Source organism: Neovison vison, chromosome 11 (genome assembly GCF_020171115.1).
Source record: "Neovison vison isolate M4711 chromosome 11, ASM_NN_V1, whole genome shotgun sequence".
Lineage (NCBI taxonomy): Eukaryota > Metazoa > Chordata > Mammalia > Carnivora > Mustelidae > Neogale > Neogale vison.
The window spans coordinates 154590297-154612534 of record NC_058101.1 but is presented as its reverse complement, the minus strand read 5'-3'; the positions used below and the strand labels follow the sequence as shown (position 1 = coordinate 154612534).

The 22238-nt window shown below is 43.1% G+C and overlaps 1 protein-coding gene across 3 annotated transcripts in view; it reads right to left on the bottom strand.

The window, feature by feature from the left end:
- Positions 1-3282: 3282 nt before the first annotated feature.
- Positions 3283-22238, bottom strand: part of FDFT1 (farnesyl-diphosphate farnesyltransferase 1) — a 30793-nt gene continuing 11837 nt past the window's right edge. For 2 of the 3 annotated variants that reach the window (XM_044225071.1, XM_044225070.1), the window contains 5 exons: positions 19642-19770; positions 16742-16933; positions 12021-12197; positions 11100-11252; positions 3283-4213 (listed from right to left, as the gene is read on the bottom strand). In XM_044225071.1, the coding sequence (XP_044081006.1) occupies positions 3992-4213; positions 11100-11252; positions 12021-12197; positions 16742-16933; positions 19642-19770 (873 nt within the window). In that variant the 3' untranslated portion in view covers positions 3283-3991. Of the gene's footprint in view, positions 4214-8765; positions 8839-11099; positions 11253-12020; positions 12198-16741; positions 16934-19641; positions 19771-22238 lie in introns of all 3 variants that reach the window. The other variant, XR_006380955.1, reaches the window with a different exon arrangement.

The window sequence follows — 22238 nt, the reverse complement described above, 5'->3', positions numbered from 1 at the left end:
CAAGCATGGCGTGTGGGTGATGCCGGAAGCCAGCAGTCCTAGTGGAGAGCCAGGTTGCCCTGGGCCCTGCTGATGTTGGGACGGGGAGGAAGCAGAGCCTGTGTGTCCTGTTCTGAGTTCCCCTGTCTCTGGGTTCTGTTGCTGGTTAAGAATCCCAAGCAGTGAAGTATACTAGTGTTTGAGGGAACAGGAAACTAGAAGAAATTACTCCCATCCCACTGGCACGTCAGTACCTAACTTCTTTCCTTGCTGAGGGCCAGACTAGTTCAGAAGCATGGGATGTTTGACTTCTGATTGAAATTAGAAGTTAGGGATCAGAAACTAAGCCGGAATTAAATGAAAAATTTAAAAATCTGAAACCTAGCATAATACAAAGGCCAAAGCCACAACTTTGCAATCACTTTATTCTTAAATTTTCAACTGGAAGACATTCATAACCTCAGTGTAGTTCTGACAGATTCAACCTGTGCCCAAACAGTTGGATGGTCCCATGTCCACCCTGCGCTCAGCGAGGAAGCCAGGGGACATGGACAGCAAGGACCCAGGTGAACCGCAAGGCATCTGCACGCTTGGCTTAGGAGCCTTTGTTAGAAAACAAAACCAGCAATGTTTGTTTAGGATTGGGATCAATGTCAATACTTAAATAAACCTCAAATTACCTCATTGACCAACCTGTCACCTCAGTTCATCAAGTGGTATGCTTTTCTCGGGTGCCTGTTGGAACGAGGTATATTCAATCAATGGAAGGCACCGTGCCTTTTTGTTCATGACCCAGAAGAGGGTGTGGGTATAGTTTAGACTTCGAAGCTTGGGCACATAGTTGCTTTTCCACTCTGAAAATGTGTCAGATAGCTGTACTTCAGACCAAAAGCAGGGCCGACACCTAGCACCTTAGAATGTGGAATTTGGGCCAGAGCTCTGAATCTGCCCCTGCAATTTAACAAGACTCCTGCTGGTTCACCTGTTCATTAAAGTTAGAAAAGTAAGGCCTTAGAGCGATGGTCCTCAAACTGGGCTCCTGACCAGCATTTGTATCACCTGAGAACTTGTTAAGCCGCTGCCTTCGGCTCGGGTCATGATCTCAGGGTCCTGGGATCGAGTCCCGCATCGGGCTCTCTGCTCAGCAGGGAGCCTGCTTCCTCCTCCTCTCTCTCTCTCTCTGCCTGCCTCTCTGCCTACTTGTGATCTTTCTCTGTCAAATAAATAAATAAAATCTTAAAAAAAAAAATGCTTCGGGGTTTGAGATACAAACGGTCCTAGCAATCTGGGACCTTCAGGTAGTTTGGATGCTTAAGTTGGAGAACCACAGCTTTAGAGCTCTGCTTCCCAAACTGCTAAGATTAATTAACAAAATGGCTAGCCTCCTCTCCTCCCCCAACACACACGTGCATGCTAGCCCCACAGAAATGGTTCAGACAGAATCGGGCTTCCAAGTAATTGCTCCAAGCACTTCCCCAAACAGAGATGGGTGTGCATGTGTGCAGGTCTATCTGGAGCCTTAGAAGCTCCCAAAACGGGACGCCTGGGTGGCTCAGTGAGTTAAAACCTCTGCCTTCGGCTCGGGTCATGATCCCAGGGTCCTGGGATTGAACCCCACATCGGGCTCTCTGCTTACCAGGGAGCCTGCTTCCTCCCCCTCTCTCTGCCTACTTGTGATCTCTGTCAAATAAATAAAATCTTAAAAAAAAAAAAAAACCCCAAACGTGCAGAGCGGGCTCCTGCTCCTGTCCATTGTAACGGAGTTTTTAGATTTAGAGCCCTAATTCAGATGTGTCAGATACTCTGGGGAAAGCTAAAATATTCCTCTGTAAGTAAAAATCAAGTAGACTAGAGGCCAGAGATAAAATATATCTGATTGATTTAAAGTGTGGAGCGGAGAATGGGGTTGCCAGATTCAACAAAAACAAAGGATGCTCAGTCAGATTTAAATTTCAGATCAAATTTTTTAGTAGAAATACATCCTGTGCAGTAATTTTCCAACATAATTATACTAAAACAAAACAAAACAAAAACTAGGGCGTCAAACTCTAGTTGAACTGGTCATCCTGTATTTTACCCGGCAATTTTAATAGAGAACTCTAGAAGGAAAATGATCTTCCAAAGCACCCAGGAGTGGGCACAAGAGCTAAGACTTTGCACAAGTCAGTGATAGTAAAAGTCACATAACTCTGTAGCTGGGAGGGGCCTAGGTCTTCTAAACCATTTAGAAGCTCAGAAAGTCCCACAGGTCATCACTGAGCTGGGAAAGAAACCTTCCAGTACAATCACCTCAGACCACGACTCTACCAGGTTGTCCTCTGTCCTACACAGGCTGTAGAGAATTCATCCATCATTTCTGTGTAGAAATGCTGTGTAGAAACCACCTACCTTGGAATCTGAAATCAAGTTCTGATGCTTAAATTGCTAGGAGCCCAGCTCAGAGCTGTACTCCGTGTCACAAGTGCCTGACTTCAGCATGGTGACAAGTTTGTCCAGGACCTCAAGTGAACCAGTTCACTGCAGGTGCCATGTACTAAAACTAAGCCACTGTGTCTGGTGGCAGCTGAGGACAAGGAGGAAATCGGTGTATGTGTATAATCACCAGAGGCCAGCATTCCTGCCAGGGAAAACCCCCCAGCTTCCATGATTAAATAACCACACACAATGGACTGCATTAAGAGCAGGCTACATACACCGAGAGCATGAATGGCTTCCAGAAAGTACTTTCATGCCCCACACCAGTGATTCCTCAGCTTGGGGGGCTTTTCCAAACACCCTTCGAAGGGACTGTGTCCTCCCCGGCCCAGGCCGAGATTCGCAGTAAGTCACTGGAGGAGGGTGCCTCACGCCCCGTTGGCCTGTGTGGGGCTAAAGGCAGACAGTGATGCTAGAAGAATGAGGCTAAATGCCCTTTGGCTTTCCAGCCCACCAACTGAAAACCCATCTTGCCTATCTCGAGACCTCCATGTATAAACTGGTGACTTTTTAAAAAAGAAACAAAAGACAAAAAAAAAAACACATAAAACCTGGATATGGTTAAGATTTCTGCATGCAGCTAGCAGAGTTGGCCAAAGTGAGAGCAGGCCAGCAGAGGGAGTGCAGGTCACAAGCAGGCAGAGGAGGCGAGGCTGCCACGCACTCACTTCCAGCGGGCACAGTGTGCAGAGCCCAGGCAGTTGGATCCTTCTTCCTGGTCCTGCTCTGGCTGGCTCCGTGGGGCCATGTCCCTCCATCACTAACTCCATTCTTGTGTTCTTATTTGCCACGTGCACCCAGGCTTTCAAATGAGCTGCCCTCAACAAATGCAAAGTAATTCAGTTGTTTATTACAAACACATCTTGAGATATGATGTCTACTTAAAAAGTCAGCCTTAACTGGAGGCCAGTCTTCTACGATGGTGCCCAAAGCAATCCTGCAGTTTCTTTCTGAAAGCTAACCTCCTTTTAAGCCAGGAAGTGATTCCATAACCCCCAGTAGTCAGTCCTTAGCCTTCGTGGGCAGAAGATAGTCTGCATTCTTAGGAAACCTGGGGCCATTGCCTAGACCCACAAAGATGGATGTCTACATTCAATCAACTGAAGGAAACAAAATGAGAAAAATGGGAACCCAACCAAGAAAATTCACTTCACTTTGTACAAGGACATGTATTCCAAGGTTGCTTCAAATTAAATACATTTAATTATAATTCTAGCTAGGATTCACACTAAGTAAGATCTCTCAGCAGCCACCATGTCCCCTGACCTGCAGTGAGGGGCCCTCTGCTGCCGGCCACGGTGCATAGACGGGAGCACCGTGCACAAGGGCCTGCTTGCTGAGGGTGAGGTAGCCTTCCCTTTTATTCTTAGCTTCTTGACTGCACATCACAGTTCCTAAAAGTCCCAAGTCCATAGAGTTCTTTCAGGGATTGAAGCAGGAGGGAAAAGGGGGAGGACAAGGGGTACCAATATCCTTCTCCTTGAAGAAAAGGCCAATCCATTTCATGGTGAACTTGAGCTTCCAGACTAAGACCCAATCAGTGTTCTCCAGTCTGCACATAGTCTTCTGTGACCTGGGACAGCGTGCTCAGGTACTGCCAGCTCAGGGCAGCCAACAGCATGACAAATGACAGGTAAAGAGGGGAGTAGTGACTTCGGGAGATCAGCTGACAATTAGGAAGATTCTGGGTCCTGATGGTAGAGATGATCTGCCTGGTTTTACCAGAAGATGGGTCTGAGCTGGGGATTCTATGATAAATCTGCCAAAGAAAGGAGAAAATTATAAGTGCCACTTAATGAGTCCTAGGAACTTGATCAATACCTTCTCTATTTACTTCTTACAATAACCCTACAAAGGGACGTTTTATGTCCCTCTTACCAATGAGCAAACAGGCTCAGAGAACACGGAAGGAATAACCCAAAGTCACTCCACTAATAAGGCAGGACTGTCCATGGAGGCCTGTATTGTCCTGCAGCCTGTCCTCGAGAGCACCAGCAAGTCCCTGCCCCCGGGGAGCCACCGCATAGAGCTGCACCTCCCTGGCGCCTCACACAGAGCCGGGCATGGGGGGGTGGGTGTGGAGCCTGAGAATGTCAGCAGGGTTTGATAGCTCTGCTCACACAGCAGCGAAAAGGCTACTGAAAAGACGGGGCAGACGCAGCCAGACAAGATGGAATCTGTGGTGTGAACCACAGGCTGGACGAGGAAAATTGAGAGCAGAAGCTGGGAGCCAGAGTAGTCCTTCTAGAACCCTCTCTTGGTGCCTCCTGGCCCTCCTACTCCCTCCACAACTCTCCAGAGCATTTGCTGAATCCAGGCCTCATGTCCATGCTTCCAACTACAGCTTAAGCTGAGGCCTCGATGCCTCTCATCTGAGCTATGACCAGCCTCCAAACTGAGCTCTGACACTACTGAATCCTGAAGTCCATTCACCTGCTTGCCACACCGTCACCAAAGAAATGGAGACCTCTGCTTGACACGCCCACTGGCTCCCCATGGGCTGCTGAGTGAGGTGTGAGCTCTGGGACATGGAGCATAAGGCCACCCATGATCTGGGCCCACTGAACCTCTCCAGCTTCATCTGCCGCTGCCCACCTGGAACAACTCATGTGATACTCTGCACGCTTCTGTTCCCCTCTTTGCTCACACCATCCCCCCACAACCCCCGGAATGCTCCTGTGACGCTCTGATACCTGGCCAACTCTTATCTGCTGCCCAAGTCTCAAATTAGGTGTTAAGTCTTCTAGAAACCTGCCCTGGGGCACCAGGAGGCTCCTTTGGTTGAGCGTCTGCTCTATGGGCTCAGGTCGAGATCCTGGAGTCCCAGGATCAAGTTCCACATGGGGCTCCCTGCTCAGCGGGGGACTCTGTTTCTTCCTCTGACCCTCCCCTATCTCATGCTCTCTCTCGCTCTCACATAAATACACAAAATCTTAAAAAAACAGGAAAAAAGGAAAAGAAAACCTGCCTGAACCCCCAGGTTGGGTCACCTGCCCCCTCCTGCACATACTCCTACCTTCTCAATTGAATTCAGCTACTTCTTATGAGTCTCCCTGATTGCAAGTCTCAAAGGCACCACATCTTACTGATCTTTCTGCCTCCAGCCCAGCTCCGTGCCTGGCACCCTGCTCAAATGGACATGGACTCAAACTGACAGAGCAGATAAGAGACGATGCAGGTGGGAAGTAACAAGGATCTGAGCCGAGAGGAGGCAAAGAGAAGGAAGATGACAGAGCAGGCGTATTTTTAAATAAATTTTTCCCAAAATTCTCATTATATAATAGGTATTTTTTTCCACAGACATATATTATATTCTTGCCAGCCTCCTACCTCTCCACCAAAAGGGCATAGCTACAGTCTAGAATAACAAGAAAATAAAAGAATACATCCTACAGGGGCACCTGGCTAGCTAGTTGGGAGAGCATGTGACTCCTGATCTTGAGGTTATGAGTTTAGGCTCCATAATGGGCACAGAGCTCACCTAAATAAAAAAAAAAAAAAAAGGCTACAGAAATATGCAAATAATATCTAATTTCTAATACCATGCTACCAAGAACAGTTTTAGAGAAAAACAGAAACTGGGATGAAACTACAATTTCCTCTTTACTTTCTTTTTAAAAAATTATATGTTTTAAATTTTTTAAAAAGATTTTTACTTATCTGAGAAACAGCACATATGCATGAGTCGGGGGGAGGGGCAGAAGGAGAGGGACAAGCACTCCCTGCTGAGCAGGCAGCAGCATAGGAGACTGGATCCCAGGACCCCCAGATCATAACTTGAGCTCTAGGCAGACACTTAACCAACTGAGCCACGCCAGCACCCCTCTTTCAATAAATATTTTAGAGGATAGAGTTACAGTTGTAAAAAACAAGCAATACAGGGGCACCTGGGTGGCTCAGTTAGTTAAAATTTGACTCCAGAATTCAGTTCAAGTCATGATCTCAAGGGTCGTGAGATCCAGTCATTTACATTGGGCTCCATACTCAGCAGGAAGTCTGCTTGGGATTCTCTCTCCCTCTGCTCCCTCCTCCTGCTTGCAGGCATGCTCACGATCTCTCTCCAAATAAATAAAATCTTCAGAAGGGTCTGGGTGGCTCAGTCAGATGAGCATCTGCCTTCAGCTCATGTCATGATCTCAGAGTCCCTGGGATCGAGTCCCACATCAGGCTCCTTGCTCAGCAGGAAGCCTGCTTCTCCCTGCCAATCCCCCTGCTTGTGTTCTCTTTCTGACAAATAAATAAATAAAATATTTTAAAATAATTAAATAAATAATATAAATAAATAAACGAGTAAGATCTTCAAAACAAATAAACAATACAAAAATAAAATAAAAAACCAGAATTCCCTTATACTACTCTCTCAGCCATAGGCTAGTATAGTTACTTTTATACCTTTCTTCACTATGCCCTAAAACTCTATATAAAAATGTATAAATGTCTTCTATAATAATAACATCATAAATTGGTATAGTTACTTTTATACCTGTTGCCATATGCAAATATAACCATATACAAACACATAAAATGCATATATGTATTATATATTCTATATACTACATAGAATAACTATGATTTAGAAAATCATAGTCAGTGTCTGGGTGGCTCAATTGGTTAAGTGCCTGCCTTCAGCTCAGGTCATGATCCCAGGGTCCTGGGATCGAGCCCCACATTGGGCTTCCTACTTGGCAGGGAGGTGCTTCTCCCTCTTCCGCTCCCCCTGCTTGTGCTCTCTGTCAAATAAATAAAGTAAAATCTTTTTAAAAAAATGACTATCATTCTATATAACATATAAATACATGACTACATTGTGCATATAAAATTATACACAATTTTATTTTTAAAATAGATTATAAATAGATTATGTTGCAATTTGACTTTTTTCACTCACATAATTTTTTATGGACACTTCTTAATGCTAGAACCTACAAAATGATGTCATTCTGTTTCTAAACACAAGCCGCATAATGTGAATGTACTAAAATTTAATCAATTCCTTCCCAATAAGGACTGAGGACAAAATGTTACAACAAACACCTCTGGACATCTTCTAGCTAACTTTGTACATAAAGCCCTAGAATTGCTTGGTCAGAGGGTAATGCATGTAAAATTCTGATAAGAAAGAAAGCTTTTAAGTAGAATAGGCAGGATGTGGAGTTTCATATAGATGAGGGTTAGAGAGAATAAAGAGGAGCCTGGGTTATCTGGATTCCGTGATTAGGTGAATGATAGTATCATTAACCAAAAATGAAAAAGTTTATGACCAAGTCCTGAGCTGGACTAATCAAGTCAGGACTGACAAGTGCGTAGTGGAGAAAGAAGCCTGGCCATTGAAGAGAATACCAGAAAGCTTTTGTGCAGTGAGAAAAAATGCAAACAAAGACAGAACTCCAGGAAATACCAGTGTAAAAAGAAGCCAGAAAGGCAAAGGAGTCGACAGACAGGTAAGATGTTAAACTGGGGGCCAGAGTCACAGAAGCCCAAAGAGGAAAGGGCTTTTAAGGTAAGAAAGATCCACAGGGTCAAAACAGTGGGACCGGGGAGAATGTTTTCAAAATTGGTCATTAGAAGGTCATCACATCACTTTAGTAAGAAAAGTCTCATGACAAGGTAGGAAAAAAAGCCAGCGAGCATGAGGTGGGTTAAAGAAAAAAAATGGGAATAAATAACATGAAGTACATTATCTTTTGAGAAGCTTAACTGTGAGGGAGAGTGGGGAGGGGAGTAGGTAGAGAGGAGCAAAGTCAAGCCAGAGCCATGACCTGTTCCCTTTTGGAAGCAGAGTGGCCTGAGTGCACATACAACTAGAGGAGTGATGGGGGGGGGGCTTTGGGTAACGAGGTGGCAGATCTAGGGGTGACAGAGGGGAGCAGGAGGGCTAAGGCTCACCCAGGAGAGGTGGACACAGAGGAGTGGAGGGGGTTCACGCCACACAACACACGATCTCGCACTTCCTCCCACGGTGAAAGCAGTGCCAGCTGAGGAGGAGAGGACGGGGAGTACAACAGTGCATTTCGGACTTTCTGTTCACAGGTGATCACCTGGGGAGCTTGGTAAAGGCAGGGCAATGCTCTAGACGAACCACAGCGCAGGGGGAGACGAGAAGCAGTGCCAGCTTGAAAAAGATCGCCCTCGCCAAGGAGTAAGCAAGCACTGGCAGAGAAAGAAACTATTGTTTCTGGCTCTTTGCCTCAGCATTTGTTTCTGTCCCAAAATAGCTGGTGGAGCTTCTCGCCAGCTGACAGGTAATCAGAGTGGTTTGAAGCTGTGGCTGCTCCAGAGGACCCACGACATGAGGAGCAGAGCGCACTTACTTTGCAATGGTCGGCTGTCCCTCTGACTGTTCCTTTAAACACTAGAGCTGCGTGAGGAAAGCCTTCAAGTCCCCTGCAAGGACATTCTGGTTACCACCTGTCAGGCCCAGAGACCTGACAGAATAAATGTGTCTGCCTGTCTTCCTGCGAAGAACAGACTTGATCAGTGTTAGTATCTGGACAGCAGCAAAAGGCCAGGCAGCTGGGACGCCTGGGTAGCTCAATCATTCAAGCGTCTGCCTTCAGCTCAGGTCCTGATCCGGGGGCCCTGGGATGGAGTCCCATATTGCACTCCCTGCTAGACAGGGAGTCTGCTTCTCCCTCTGCCCTTCCCCCTCACTCATGTGCACTCTCTTTTTCTCTCTCAAAATAAATAAAATCCTAAAAAAAAAAAAAAAAAGGCCAGACAACTTGTGGACTTGATACAAAAAGTTAAAATTTCATTCATGCTGACATCAAAACCATTACTACATTTTATTCCTTCAGACTCAGAAGCCTTCAGAGATTTTTCTCAGTCAAATCAACTCAAGCGTTAATGTGTCCCCCAAATTACACTGAGTTTCACTGGAGTAGCTTTAAACAACTGACTCCCTGAATTGGGGGTCTGCAAATTTTCTTAAAGGGGCCAGGAGCTATTTTCAGCTGTGTGGGCCACCCTCTGTTGCAGCTTCTGGACTCTAATAAATCTTCTCTGAACTACGTATTACATAAAAGGTTTCCCATTTATATAAAATGAAGGAAAAGTAACTACTATGGTACTATTCATTCTCAAAAGTGTAATCCAAACCCCTTAGGATTGTGGCTTACAGCAGGCTCGGAAGTCAGCCAGATCTAGGCCCAAATTATGGCTCCAGCCTCAGGTTTCCTTGATATTAATAGTACCCACCTAGTCAGTTGCTATGCCAGGCGCGCAGCAAGCTCAGAGGAAGTGCTGGCGATACGGTCAACCAGACTGTCCCCAAGTCTCATTAGCAGCAATTTTTTTGGTCAATGGCTAAACACTGTACCTAGTCACTAAAAGAATTTTAGGATTTTTTTTTTTAATGTGGTCTTCTGTCTTCCTCTTCTTCTTTTTTTTTTTAAGATTTTATTGATTTATTTGAGAGAGAGATGGTGGAGGGGCAAAGGAAGTGGGAGAAGCAGACTCCCCACTGAGCAGGCAGCCCCACCCAGAGCTTGATCCCAAGACCCCAGGATCATGACCTGAGCCAAAGGCAGATGATTAATCGACTAAGCCACCCAGGGTCCCTACTCTTATGTCTTCTATCGGTGTCTTTGGTAGAAATGCAGAGGTCCAAATCTTGTCAGATAGAAGACAGGGAGGAACTCCAAGGAGAATGGGCATTATACAACAGAAATCAAAGGAAATCACTGTTTTTGCAGAATTCTGTTTAGGGGAGACCACTATTACACATCACATCCCTGTAAAGGTGTAACCAGAGGACAGGAAGGAGGGAGAAAATTATTGGCAGCAGTAGTTCTCTCTGGGAGAGAGGAAGGAGGAAGGTCTTTCATGTTTCATGTATTTCCATAGCAGTTCGATCTTTAGTAAGAACCCAAGATCTCAGGGCCTCCACTCACCAGAAGCTAGTGGCTACCCCCCTCACCAGTGTGACCATCACAAAAAAATGTCTTCAGACACTGCAAAATGTCCCCGGAGGGGGAGGGCGCAAAAGCCCTTTCAGTTAAGAACCACTGCTCTAGGGCCTAGTGATTAGTTTTACCCTCTATGAAAAAGTTTTTAGAACCTAGTCATGTATTATATCCTCCTCAGCAGGAGATCTGACTTGAACAAGTGTGTTTTGTCCTATAGGGTGGTCTTGGCATTTGAAATGAGATCTGCCTTAGAAAATTGACAAAATCACTGCCACTTGATGATTCTCCTTTGCTGCATTTCCCTACTGTGGTTTCTCAGTTGAGACCTATCACGTAACGGAAAGTACTGGATTGGGTGTCAGGCAACCTGGCCTGGGGTTGGAGATGCACTCGGTCAGATCCTGCATCAGCATGCACAAGCCTCAGCTTCACTCAGCGCACCCATGAAGCCTGGTTCACCTCAAATCTGATCCCCTCCTCAAAAAATCTGATCCTCCATAGGGGCTTCACCCTAAAGCCTTGTTCCATTTAGAGCTTCCCAGCAGGGAGCCGTGCAGCTCCAATCAATCAGCAACCTGTGCACATACTTCCTAATAAAGGACACCAACCCCTGTCTCTTTATACCATAACACCGTGAGCTGTTACAATCATCTAGTAGCCAAATATGAACTCTTGAAAGAGTGACAGTATTTAAATCTTAAAGAGAGACACAAATTTTCCAGGTCGTTAAGAACCCACCTCTTCCATGTACTGGTAGATTATAGCCTTGACCGCTGGCATATTGGTGGCGTCCATCATTAGAGTTACTGCCTGCCCTTTTCGGATCTTCACTACGCCTTTGAACACCTGCTGATTGTTGTAACAGGCAGCCAGAGTGGCAATGGCCATCACCTACATATATGAGGAGGGAGAGAAAAGAAGAGAAAAAACATGAAAAAAGATCAAACCAAGTTTCCAAATCAGTTAAATCCCATGAGTTTCATGTATTTGAGTTAAAAACTAAAATAATTGGCAAAGGCATTTAAAAAAGTCTAAGTGGGGCACCTGGGTGGCTCAGTGGGTTAAAGCCTCTGCCTCAGCTCAGATCATGATCTCGGGGTCTCGGGATCGAGCCCCGCATAGGGCTCTCTGCTCAGCAAGGAGCCTGCTTCCCCTCCTTCTCTGTCTGCCTCTCTGCCTACTTGTGATCTCCGTCTGTCAAATAAATAAATAAAAATCTTTAAAAAAAATTTTTTTTAAATAAAAAAGCCTAAGTACCAGAGGACTGAGGGGCTAGGTCCATAGGATCAGGTTCTGTTATCCCATGTCTGGGAAAAGGACAGCAGAAACAAGGCCCTTAAGTAAGACTCTGTAATGATAAACCTTCACCTATATCTTACCCAGCATTCCCCCTAAACCTAAGCCAAAGCCTTAGATTTAATTGTGAGGCTAAGGATCTAAGGAAGCTGAGCTGGGTGTTATGGTTGTGGGGCAGAGGGGAGGTGCCTGCCTTCCCACCCAGCGAAAGAAAAGAGACTGGAGTCATCTTTTTAAAAGGAACCATATTCCTGAATACAGCAAACCAAAATAGTAAATGCATTCTGTCCACCCCCATCAGCACCACCATGCCAGTCCTTTTAGCTTCCGCCTCTCATACACAAGAATAGCTCCCTTACCTACCTGTGGAATAGCACAGAAGTTAAACACACTTTGATTTCTAAGTCTTGAAAGATAAGTGATGACATCTGGGATGTGGTGAAGTGCGTTGGTTATAAGTTCGTTCAGGCACTGCACAGCCGAGTCAATGTTCTGTGGCTTAGCAAAATCGCCCAACTTCTTAACATACTTGCCCCAAACCTTAAAAAGTAAGTTAGCACAGGCATAAAGTGAAGAACATACAAGCAACCGGAAAGAATCTTTGTCAATAAGAACTATCTTATTAATAAGAATCATCTTATTAGTAAGATCTACAGTGAAGTTTTTCTTAGCTGCATACTCCTCTTTCACCAAGATCAAGTCCGTTTCAAGCTCCACAAAGTGGCTACTTGTGATGACCAGTCAGGGTCTGATCACAACCTAGGAGTCAGTTAAGTATTTGGGAAACTGTCCCTTAGGGACAGTTGGTACATCATGTACTAAGCAATACTTTGATGACTTCAAATAAAGAGGACTCCTGTTGTTCCAGAAGGCATTAGTCTCCTTACAAAATCAGCTACAAGAGTACTGTGCAAGCTAAATGTTAAATATTCTGAAGATGGTCAGGACTCAAAGTAATTAATGAATGATTAACATGACGTTCCCAATTCTGAGAAGAATGCTGCCGAACAAGTGTCTTGGGGGAGAATGAGCTGAGTCTACACAATGAGAACATTACCTCCTTGGATCTTAGTAACTCAAAAGTGAAATAACATCTTCAACTCCAACAGTGTGATTGATTTAACAATTTTTAATATTTTTAAAGGAGTCTCTGAAGCTAACAAAGAACTAATTTCATTTTTTGTCACTCTTAAGTTTCCCAAAGAATAATGGTTATTGTCACTTTATTCTCTCCCCCAATAAATGACTGGCCACCACCACTACCATTTTTACAAAATCCAAAATTCCTGCAAAAAATACAGAAAGGGTGACAGAATTTAGGACATCACCTTTTGGCATCTCCAGTGATAAGGGATCTAAGCAGTAATCACCAAGGAAAAGAAAACCCATAAATTACAAGGAAAAGAAAATTAAGTTATCCTTAGAATTTTAACAGTCTGTAAAGCGGAAGAAAATGGGATACTCAAAAATGTGAGCTAAGAATTTTATATCTAGAAAAACTAACTTTCAAATATCAAAGTCACAAATTACCAATATGTATAAACGTGAGAAATTATTATTCTCATGGGCCTTTCCAATCGAGAAGTGTGTGAGCTCCAGACAACCAAAATGACTACAGACATCAATATAAGCTCACCTTAATTTAAGGTGAGCTTAAACTAAGACTAAGGAAGGGGGAAAGGGAGATAGTACAGTATCAGTGGCCATCTAATCTGACAACTCAGAAATAAATACAATCATAAAAAATTGGAAATTAGTATAGCATACACAAAAATAGTCTTCAATTATTTTCAAGAATCATTTTGGTGGTAAGTGCATTTTTATCTCTACTGAGAGACTGCAGGATCTGTAATGCAGGGGGAGAAAAGCAAATGACTAATCATGGCATATACTAATTCTAGCATCTCTGATTTCCCCGAGAATTATGAATCTCGATGAGGAAGAAATGAAGTAGAAATGTAATACAGAGGAGGAGGTTATGTAACAATCCCTGAACTGGGAATATTAACATGAACTTAGAAGGAAGGTATCTGAGCTTTAAAACTATACACACACACAGTGACTGTCCCAAGAGCAGTGACTGTGCTTAGTGTCCAAGTACAGTGCTGGGTACTATTTCCCATTAGTCCAGGTGTCTTACCTGGGGTTCCTAAGAGCTGGATGAGTCCAGTACTCAAGCAAGAAATGTACAAAATGAGCTTAGAACATCTGTACATACCAAACGGCAAGGAAGCTATCAAAGTATTAAGAGTCCCCTCGTGAGGACTCAGGAGCCAACCTGCACCTGTTCCTGACCAAAGGAGGGAAATTTTGAGCTTTAATAGTGAGAATAATTACAACAGATTAAACCTAATCAGTGATTTTTTTTTTTTAAGATTTTATTTACTTACTTACTTGTCAGACAGAAAAGGGAGAAAGCGCACAAGCAGGGGGAGTGGCAGATGAGGGAGAAGCAGCCTCCCTGCAGAGCAAGGAGCCCAATATGGGACTTGACTCCCAATAAATGAACAGAACTAGACATGAAGCCTAATGACTGCTAACATTAAAGTGAGCGAAGATCAGACGTTGTGTACCTCTCGATAAGAGAGCAACCCGTCCTTCAGGAGGCAGAAGCTCTTTTCTCTTTAGATTTAAACACATTTGCTGTGTTTCAACCCATTGTAGTCTTCCTTCTTTTCGATACTCAAATTGTTCCATATGTAGTCAGTAAAGGCACCTTTAAATTGGACCCTATACCTTTTAACCCTATACTTTGTACTTTGATAGCTGCCTTACTTCCTGGCACAACAGTGTATTCTCAGTTCCTACTCCCCTATTGTGTGTGGTGGAAAACAGTATTAAAAAACCAAACTGGAACACCAGCGGTACCCATTATTACTGGTTTGTTTCTACATCTCTTTGTAGAGCGAGCGAGACATTTTTTTTTAATAGAGAATCTGTATCAGGAATTCATGCTGACATTTTCAAGTCAGTTTAGGATTATGGAAATTTTGCTTAACTTTATTAATAGTTCTATATTTGTACCTTTTATTTTAGACTGAACATCTTGGTTCCCAGACTGATAAGAACACAACTGCCTATTTGCTGTATGTTGCAGTGTTTCTGTAACAGTTTCAGTATTTCAATAACAATATTATTCCCAGTATAATCACATACACATTTGATTACGTTAAGTATGTTTACGGTGCTGTGCACCTTGCTTTTTTTCACTTAATAATATAACCTGGAGATTACTCCATAGTAGTATAGTTATATCTGTGCTCCACCAAGAGAATAGACCATAATTCGCTCAGTCCGGTATAGATGAACATCTCGGTTGTTTATAAACTGTAACTATTAAAAACAAAGCTGCACCACTAAGCCCCCATATTATTCACTTGCCAAGCTGCCAGCGCTCAGGGCTGTTTGCACCAGGATACACTCTCCCCAGCCACAGAGTGCCTGCGTCCCCAGTTTTTCTTAGTGAATACCAACCTTAACGACTTTTTGCCAGTCTGGTGCTGGATAGTCTCTAAGGGTTCTTCTCTCTTTTTTGGTTAAGCTATTTGGAGTGACATTTAGAAGCACCCTGGCCAAGGTTTATCTCACTTTATTCACACCACTACCCTATGGTCTAACAGCTATTCAATATTACAGAAGAGGAAGTAAACGGTGTGCAGACCTGTAGAGCTAGTGCACATGACCCATCCTGGGGGGACGTGCCTTGGTGACAGACAGTGTGATGACAAGGGACAAGCCCCGGCTGGGACCCAGAGACTCAAGTGGCCCTTCCAGGTGGCCCCTGACTCACTGCGGGTCCTCACACAAACCCCTTCCCTTCGCTGAGCCGGGCATCCCAGAAGGGTGGTCAAGAGCTCTTTGGCAACCCTGCCCACACAGGAGTCACCTGGGAAGCTTGGCAAACTAGGATGTCTCAGCCCAGGGTCGTTTTAATGTGAATTTTTCTTATGAGGTGTGGGACTGATCATCTTTTCAGCTGTTTAAGGATATTTCTTTCAAAAAAAAAAAAAAAAATTTGTTCTGTGAATAACCTGTTATCTCTTTGCCCAGTTTTCAATCAAGTAGCTCGTCTTAACTTTTAGCAGTTTTTATATTAGGAATACCAGTCCCGTATTTGCTATATAAGTTGCAAATATTTTCCCTACTTTGTCACCTGCCTTTTTTTCACTTTAAAATTATTTGGTTGGGGTGCCTGGTGGCTCAGTCAGTTAAGTGACTGACATTAGCTCAGGCCATGCATGATCTCAGGGTCCTGGGATAGAGGCGCTCCCTGCTCAGCGGGGAGTCTGCTTCTCCCTCTGCCTCTGCCCCTTCCCCTATTAACGTTCTGTCTCTCAAATAAATAAAATATTTAAATAATAAAAAAATTAAAAAATTAAAAGTGCTTGCTTTTAGGAAATCATTTTACGGAAAGCAATAGACAAATACTGGAGTAAAATCAGGACATAGTCCTAATACTTTCTAGCTGTCCTTCTGAATAAAGCCAACATCCATGGCTTTCCTTGACTACTTGCTTTTTTAAAATTAAGTCAAAGATCAACTCTTCTCTTATAATGAACATTCAGTAGTTTTTGCCTCTCCCTCTCTATGGTCTTCTTCCTTCTTGCCACAGAATCCTTTTTTGACAGGGGTTAAGGGTGGGGTGGAGTCCACTCTGTGTGTTGGGAAGATATAACCCAGAGTACTCAGCCCTCTGGCTACATGGTAACTGATTATGGGCTGGGCACAGGATCCATGTCTCATCAACTGGGCCTTCCTAAGAACTTCTTTATTAAGCTAGTAGATTGTGTCATGAGTTGTTATATCCACCACTTGGAGAAAGCCTATTCAAGACATAGAAAGAACAAGGATAGAGCCTCTGTGTGAGCGTCTGTGTGTGTGTGTGCATTACTATACATAGTCTGAACCCCGGGATTTAGCCAGTCTACTCTGAAGCAAACTAAATCCTAACCTGTTTCATATATTCTCTTACATTGTCTAAGGTAGTTTGTTCACATTTCTGTCATTTACAACTGAAAGATTTGTTTTGTTTTGTTCTCAGAAGTACTTAAAGTTCTTTTTCTCAAATCTCCTACATCTGTTACCTCTTGAGGCCAAAACTCTCTTCCTTCTCGATGGTCTTCCAGATAATCACGAATGATGTTTGTTTTCTGCAGAAACAGGCCCATAGAATTGGCACATTCTCTGTCTTCACCAACTAAGGGGTCTTCTAACTCTGAGGCTGAGAACAGACGGGAAAGGCCAATTCCCACCAGCCCGGCGACATAGTGACAGTACTGTAAGAAACAATAAAGTACTTACTATAATGGAAACATCCGAGATAATTGCCTATAAAAAAGATCCCAAAAGCCAAAAAAAAAAACCAAAATCCCAAAACAGGTTCCAAACAGAATGTGCAAGATCTGATTTTGATTAAAAAACACAAATATGCACTATGTACATGTGAGGAATAAAAAACACGTGCACAAAAGATTTAACCAAAGTGACCTCTGATCTCTGGCTAGTGTGATGGTTTTATTTTTTCACCTGCTTTTCCGTATTTCTACTGTGGACATGCACTACTCCTAGAATAAAAGGTCACTGAAAAAATAAACTAGTACAGTAAGCTTTTTGGTATCTAAAATTGAGGGTGAAGGCAATGAGGGAATAAGGAATATTCTAATAGAAACTAGAATAGTAAGTGGAGCTTAGTCTTGAAGACACTTCAAGATCTTGCCGTGTCTCAAAATCTTCATTACATAGAAGGACAAAGTACCACAGCTCTGTTCTTGCCACATTTCAAAGCACTCTGCATATTCACTCCTCACAAACACCTTTATGAGGCATGTATTATTACTACCACCATTTTACAGATGTGCAAGCTGGGGCAGACAGAGTTTGTTCAATTAATTACCCAAGATCACTCATCTGGAATTTAGAGGCGAGGGACTCAAAGCCAGGTGGTCTGGTTTACAAGGCAGGTTCCAACAACTTTACTGAAACTGCCTTTTCTCCAAAGAAATCTTGGTGTCATTCTTGATTGTCAAAGAAGTTCCTTCCTATAAAAGTAGTTTGTCAAAGCTCTCTTCTCTTAAAAAGAGTATTCCAAGACAACTTAATGCAATACTCCTATGAAATGAATGTCCATTATACACTATAAGAGGTGGACAGCAGTTAAAGAAGGTACACTCTGGGGTGGACAACAGCAAGGGCAAACATTCAGGAAAGACCCAAGGAGGACCTCTGGATGAAAGAAACTCAAAGCCAGACTAATCAAAGGGCACAATGAAATGACAAAGAGAAAGTACTCAAAATGTGGTCTAAGAATGGAAGACTCTGGAAAGAATAAAGATATGCTAAAATAGAGAAATGAGCTGTGGACAGCTAAAAGAAACTTAAAAAGAATTACTAGAAATTTAAAAACATCAGTTCCTCCTTGGCACTGCCCTAGGAAAAGGAGATTTTAAGATAACGGTTCTTTGGATAGAAATATTCCCAGACTGGAAGTAGTCCTCTTCCTCCAAAGTTGAAGGCAGGGAGAATCACTCAAAGTACTGAATTTCATCTAATCAGAAATTATACTCAACAAACTACCACTGGGTCTCCTGAATAGGTCTGCAGAGCGGAAAAGGGAGTCACCACACAGCTAACCAGTACTGATTCCTGGCCCGGAGGAGTTTCAGCTTTAACTTTAATTTCATAAATGGGTAATTCCAGCAGCAGCATCACTCATGCTAACTTGGAGAGCATAACCCAGCAGATGCAAAGACGTTGCCAGCCAAGTTTTGAGGACTGAAGGATTAAGAGGCCAGACTTTGAACCTATATTCACCCAGGGAGTATGCATGTAGTCACCTCTCTTCTGAGATCCTAACTTAAACACTATTAAAGATACAAAATACATACATAGTTCAGATGTTTAAAATGCCTCTGCTTCCGCTTCCACTGGGGAGATGAACAAGTCTCACAAACATCATTCCTACGGAAAATGGGCAACATCCTTCCTTCCTATCGAGTATTTTGATGCTTAGTTTAGTCCCCATGGTCAATTAGGTCACTTTGTCTAGACAGGCACTTTCTCCCTGTCCCCTAACTCCTACCCTGGCCATATCCTATGCAGCTGCTGCTCAGGAGTAAACGCAGGCCAAATAAAAGTCATCATAATTTTATCTGCCACATCATCTGCTCTCATTGCCCTTTCCAGCTACCTTGCCTCCCGAGGAAGACCACCTCACCCATGTGGGGTCTCCCACTGCTAATCCCCACACATATTCATTTCTAACGGCCATATGAACTGGGGGAGGGAGGCTGAGAAACTTGGAACTTCTCCCATTGTGTTAATTCTCTAAGGAGATGACGGGAAAGGAAGAATACGGTATTGGGAGAGTTACTCACTCCTCAGCACAACACACCTACGATCCTAAGTCAGTACCTCTGGATACTCAGAAAGTTGGAAAGGAAACACACATATAATTTAACAGTTTAAGTGGTACCTACTTCTCCTCAACAAATGGGGACAGGCTGGCACAGAGTTTAAAAGTCATCTTGTGCTAAGATGGAATTGGAAACTGATTCAGATGCTAAGGTATGTCCACATACACACATACTCAGTGATGGAAGAAAGCAAATAACCCAAACCACATTTTTGAAGATTTGAAAACCTCGGCTATGTCTATATTACATTAATTAATTTTAAGAAATCTAAAATTTCACAGCAAGTCAGAGGCACTTCTAGAAGCTTCATGTTTGTATCTCTGGGACAGGTTATATTCACTTTGGCCTAACTTAATGGCCAACTCCCTAGGGCATGGATTATTTCAAGTATTCAACTCTAAGCCCCTTTATTTAAAGTGTTTATGATGAGACATTCAAGCTACACAGGTGGGCTGTAAAACCAGAGAACTTGGAACTGGTAAGACAACTTTCTTCCTCACTCTGAACTTCACAGCACATGCTGCCAGCTCTGTTCTATGTGCCACACACCAACGCAGCTTGTAAACACTGACCTTGTCCCACTCTTGTTCAGAGGTTACGTGTTTATCCAAAAACTCCGCCATCCCAAATCCCATTTTCTGGCAAATGTCAACAATCACTGTTTGATATTTCTCAGCCAAATTTCTAAACTCGAGGGAGATCTGGAAATGGAAATCACAAAAAAAAAAAAAAAGAAAAGAAAAGAAAAGAAAGTATGAAATATGTATTTACACTGGGAACATGGTACACACAGATCGTAAGATAAAATAACAGTAGAACTCATTAAGACTCCCGGATGATTCATCTATAAGCCTAACACCTAGGTCATGCTAGTTTTCTACATATTGCGTAATAAGCTCAGAAATGTTATAACTGTTAAAATAGAAGGGTCTAAAAACTGCTAAAATTTCTAAAGAAAATCAAAGTCTCACTCTATACTCATCTTTCCAATAGATAATAAATGAGGTGTTTCAACATAAAGTGGACATAAACTTTAAAATTTTAAAGAATTTTAAAAAAACTTTAAGAATTTTAGGGAGAATGCCCCATTTTAGACAAACCTCATGATAGGGAAGACTCATTCCTTCAAACATGCACCAAGCACTTCCTATGTAACAAGCTTTGTTCTAGGCACTGGGGATACACAGCCTGGAAAGGAACAGAAACTTAAACTTGGTACAGTTTACATTCTACAGAGGAGATGAGCCACCATTTTTATCATCAATTTCCAAATTTCTATCAGGAAGTTATAGTGTCTCCCCTACTATAAGGCTAAATGTTAAAATTACATTACCATAAAATACAAACATTAAATGAATATTTCATTAACTAATTCATAGCTCAATAAATATATGTTATTACCACTATTAGCATTTAAAAATAACCCTATGCTATTCTTTAAGTTGTGTTTGGGGGGGGTCTCAAAGACTACTAGTTTCCACTAGTACCAGGCGAAAAAGATAAGCTCTAATCCATAATATACAGCAGAAGTTCTAGAAAGCCTGGCTTCAAATGATACTAACTAATGACCACAAAGCATAAAACACCAGGTTCAATCTTAATGCACACACACTGGGGAGAGGCTCACTTGGTGAGAAAACTCTGTCTAGGCTTATGCCTAAAGTCTGTGGGACCTGGGACAAGAGCACAAAAGGAGGCGCACACACTATACTGGCTCAAAATCTTGAAATTATCAGTCACACTAGTAATCTGTTAAACAGTATGTGTTATTCTCTTGCTTTTACAAAGACCTTCACCACAACCTGAAGGACTCAGGTGTGAGTTTAAATCTCCCTCAGGGCTCTGTTCCAAAAAGCAAGAGCAGAGACTGGCGATCCCCAGCTTCTGGTCTGCAGCCTGGCCCTCCCACTCCCAACTCTGTCTAGCACCCAGAAGACCTAGGGGCAGGGTCACTGGTGCACGGTTCACCCTGGAGAAGACAAGCCTGAGGAAACAGACTCAAACCCAGAAAGCAGGCTCAGGGAGCTGAGGGCAAGGAATTCCACACACCTGGAATATAATCTAGAAGGCGAGCTGCATAAGATCTGGGTAGGCACACTCCCATGGCACTGCGGAACCCTCACCCCTTTGAGTGGGGCCCTCTAAAGTGAGGGACCAGGAGGCGCGGGCCCTTCTTCCCTCAGTCTAAGAGCAGTACTGTGTGAGTGAGGCCAAGTTAACTGTTCTGCCCTAGGACCTCGCCCGAAACTGATGGTGCGCGTAACCCAAAGACACCGCTTTATCCTTCAAATTGTGCCTCTTGTCTCAAGGAGATGCTGGGATAGATCAGCAGGTGCGCAAAGCTTTCCCGATGAAAATAAGACACTGCGATTTTCCATATATTCCTATCTCAATAGGAATGACAGGCTGAAAGGACCTCTGATTTTGAAGTTCCATCCTCACCAACACATAGCTTCGTATATTTCACATTCTTAAGGATATAAAAAGTCAACACCAGCAAAATGGTGATGCCTGGCCTGTGCACTCTGCTCCCTTCTATTCTGGCAGAGCAAGTTTCCACTCTCCGCAGGGGAGGCTCTGTTCTCTCACCCTACTACCCAACATAGGAAAGGATCAATTGAATGTTGAAATTTGCTTGAACAAACTGTTGTTTTCTCATTGGAATGCAATATTTATAAAGACCACTTTGGTTTTCTAAGCATATTGAAATATTACCTAAACATTTACTTGCTATATCCCCCCCATCTGACATTCACACATTTTCATATTCTTTCATTTTTGCCGAGTAGATAGGGCTGCCTTGATTTTTCAAATACCTATGACATTTATCCCACGACTAGAAATTATTTGTTATGAATCTACTCAATTCGAAAAGTATGAAAGGTTTTTTGTTTTTCTTTCTTTCTTTCTTTCTTTCTTTTTTTTGGAGGCTCTAGCTAGAATATAACTTTTTAAAGTAAGAATACACATCAGGACACCTGGGTGGCTCAGTCAGTTATACATTGGTCTTCAGCTCAGGTCGCGAGAGGTGTTCTAGGAGAGCCAAATCACTGGTACCTTCTCTAGGTGAGTGCTCTAATTCCCCACCTAATTATTCTTCACAGGTTCTTTTTTCCTTTTTTCTTGTTTTTTATTGTATTGTACCGTATCAGCTCCATGTAATTACTTC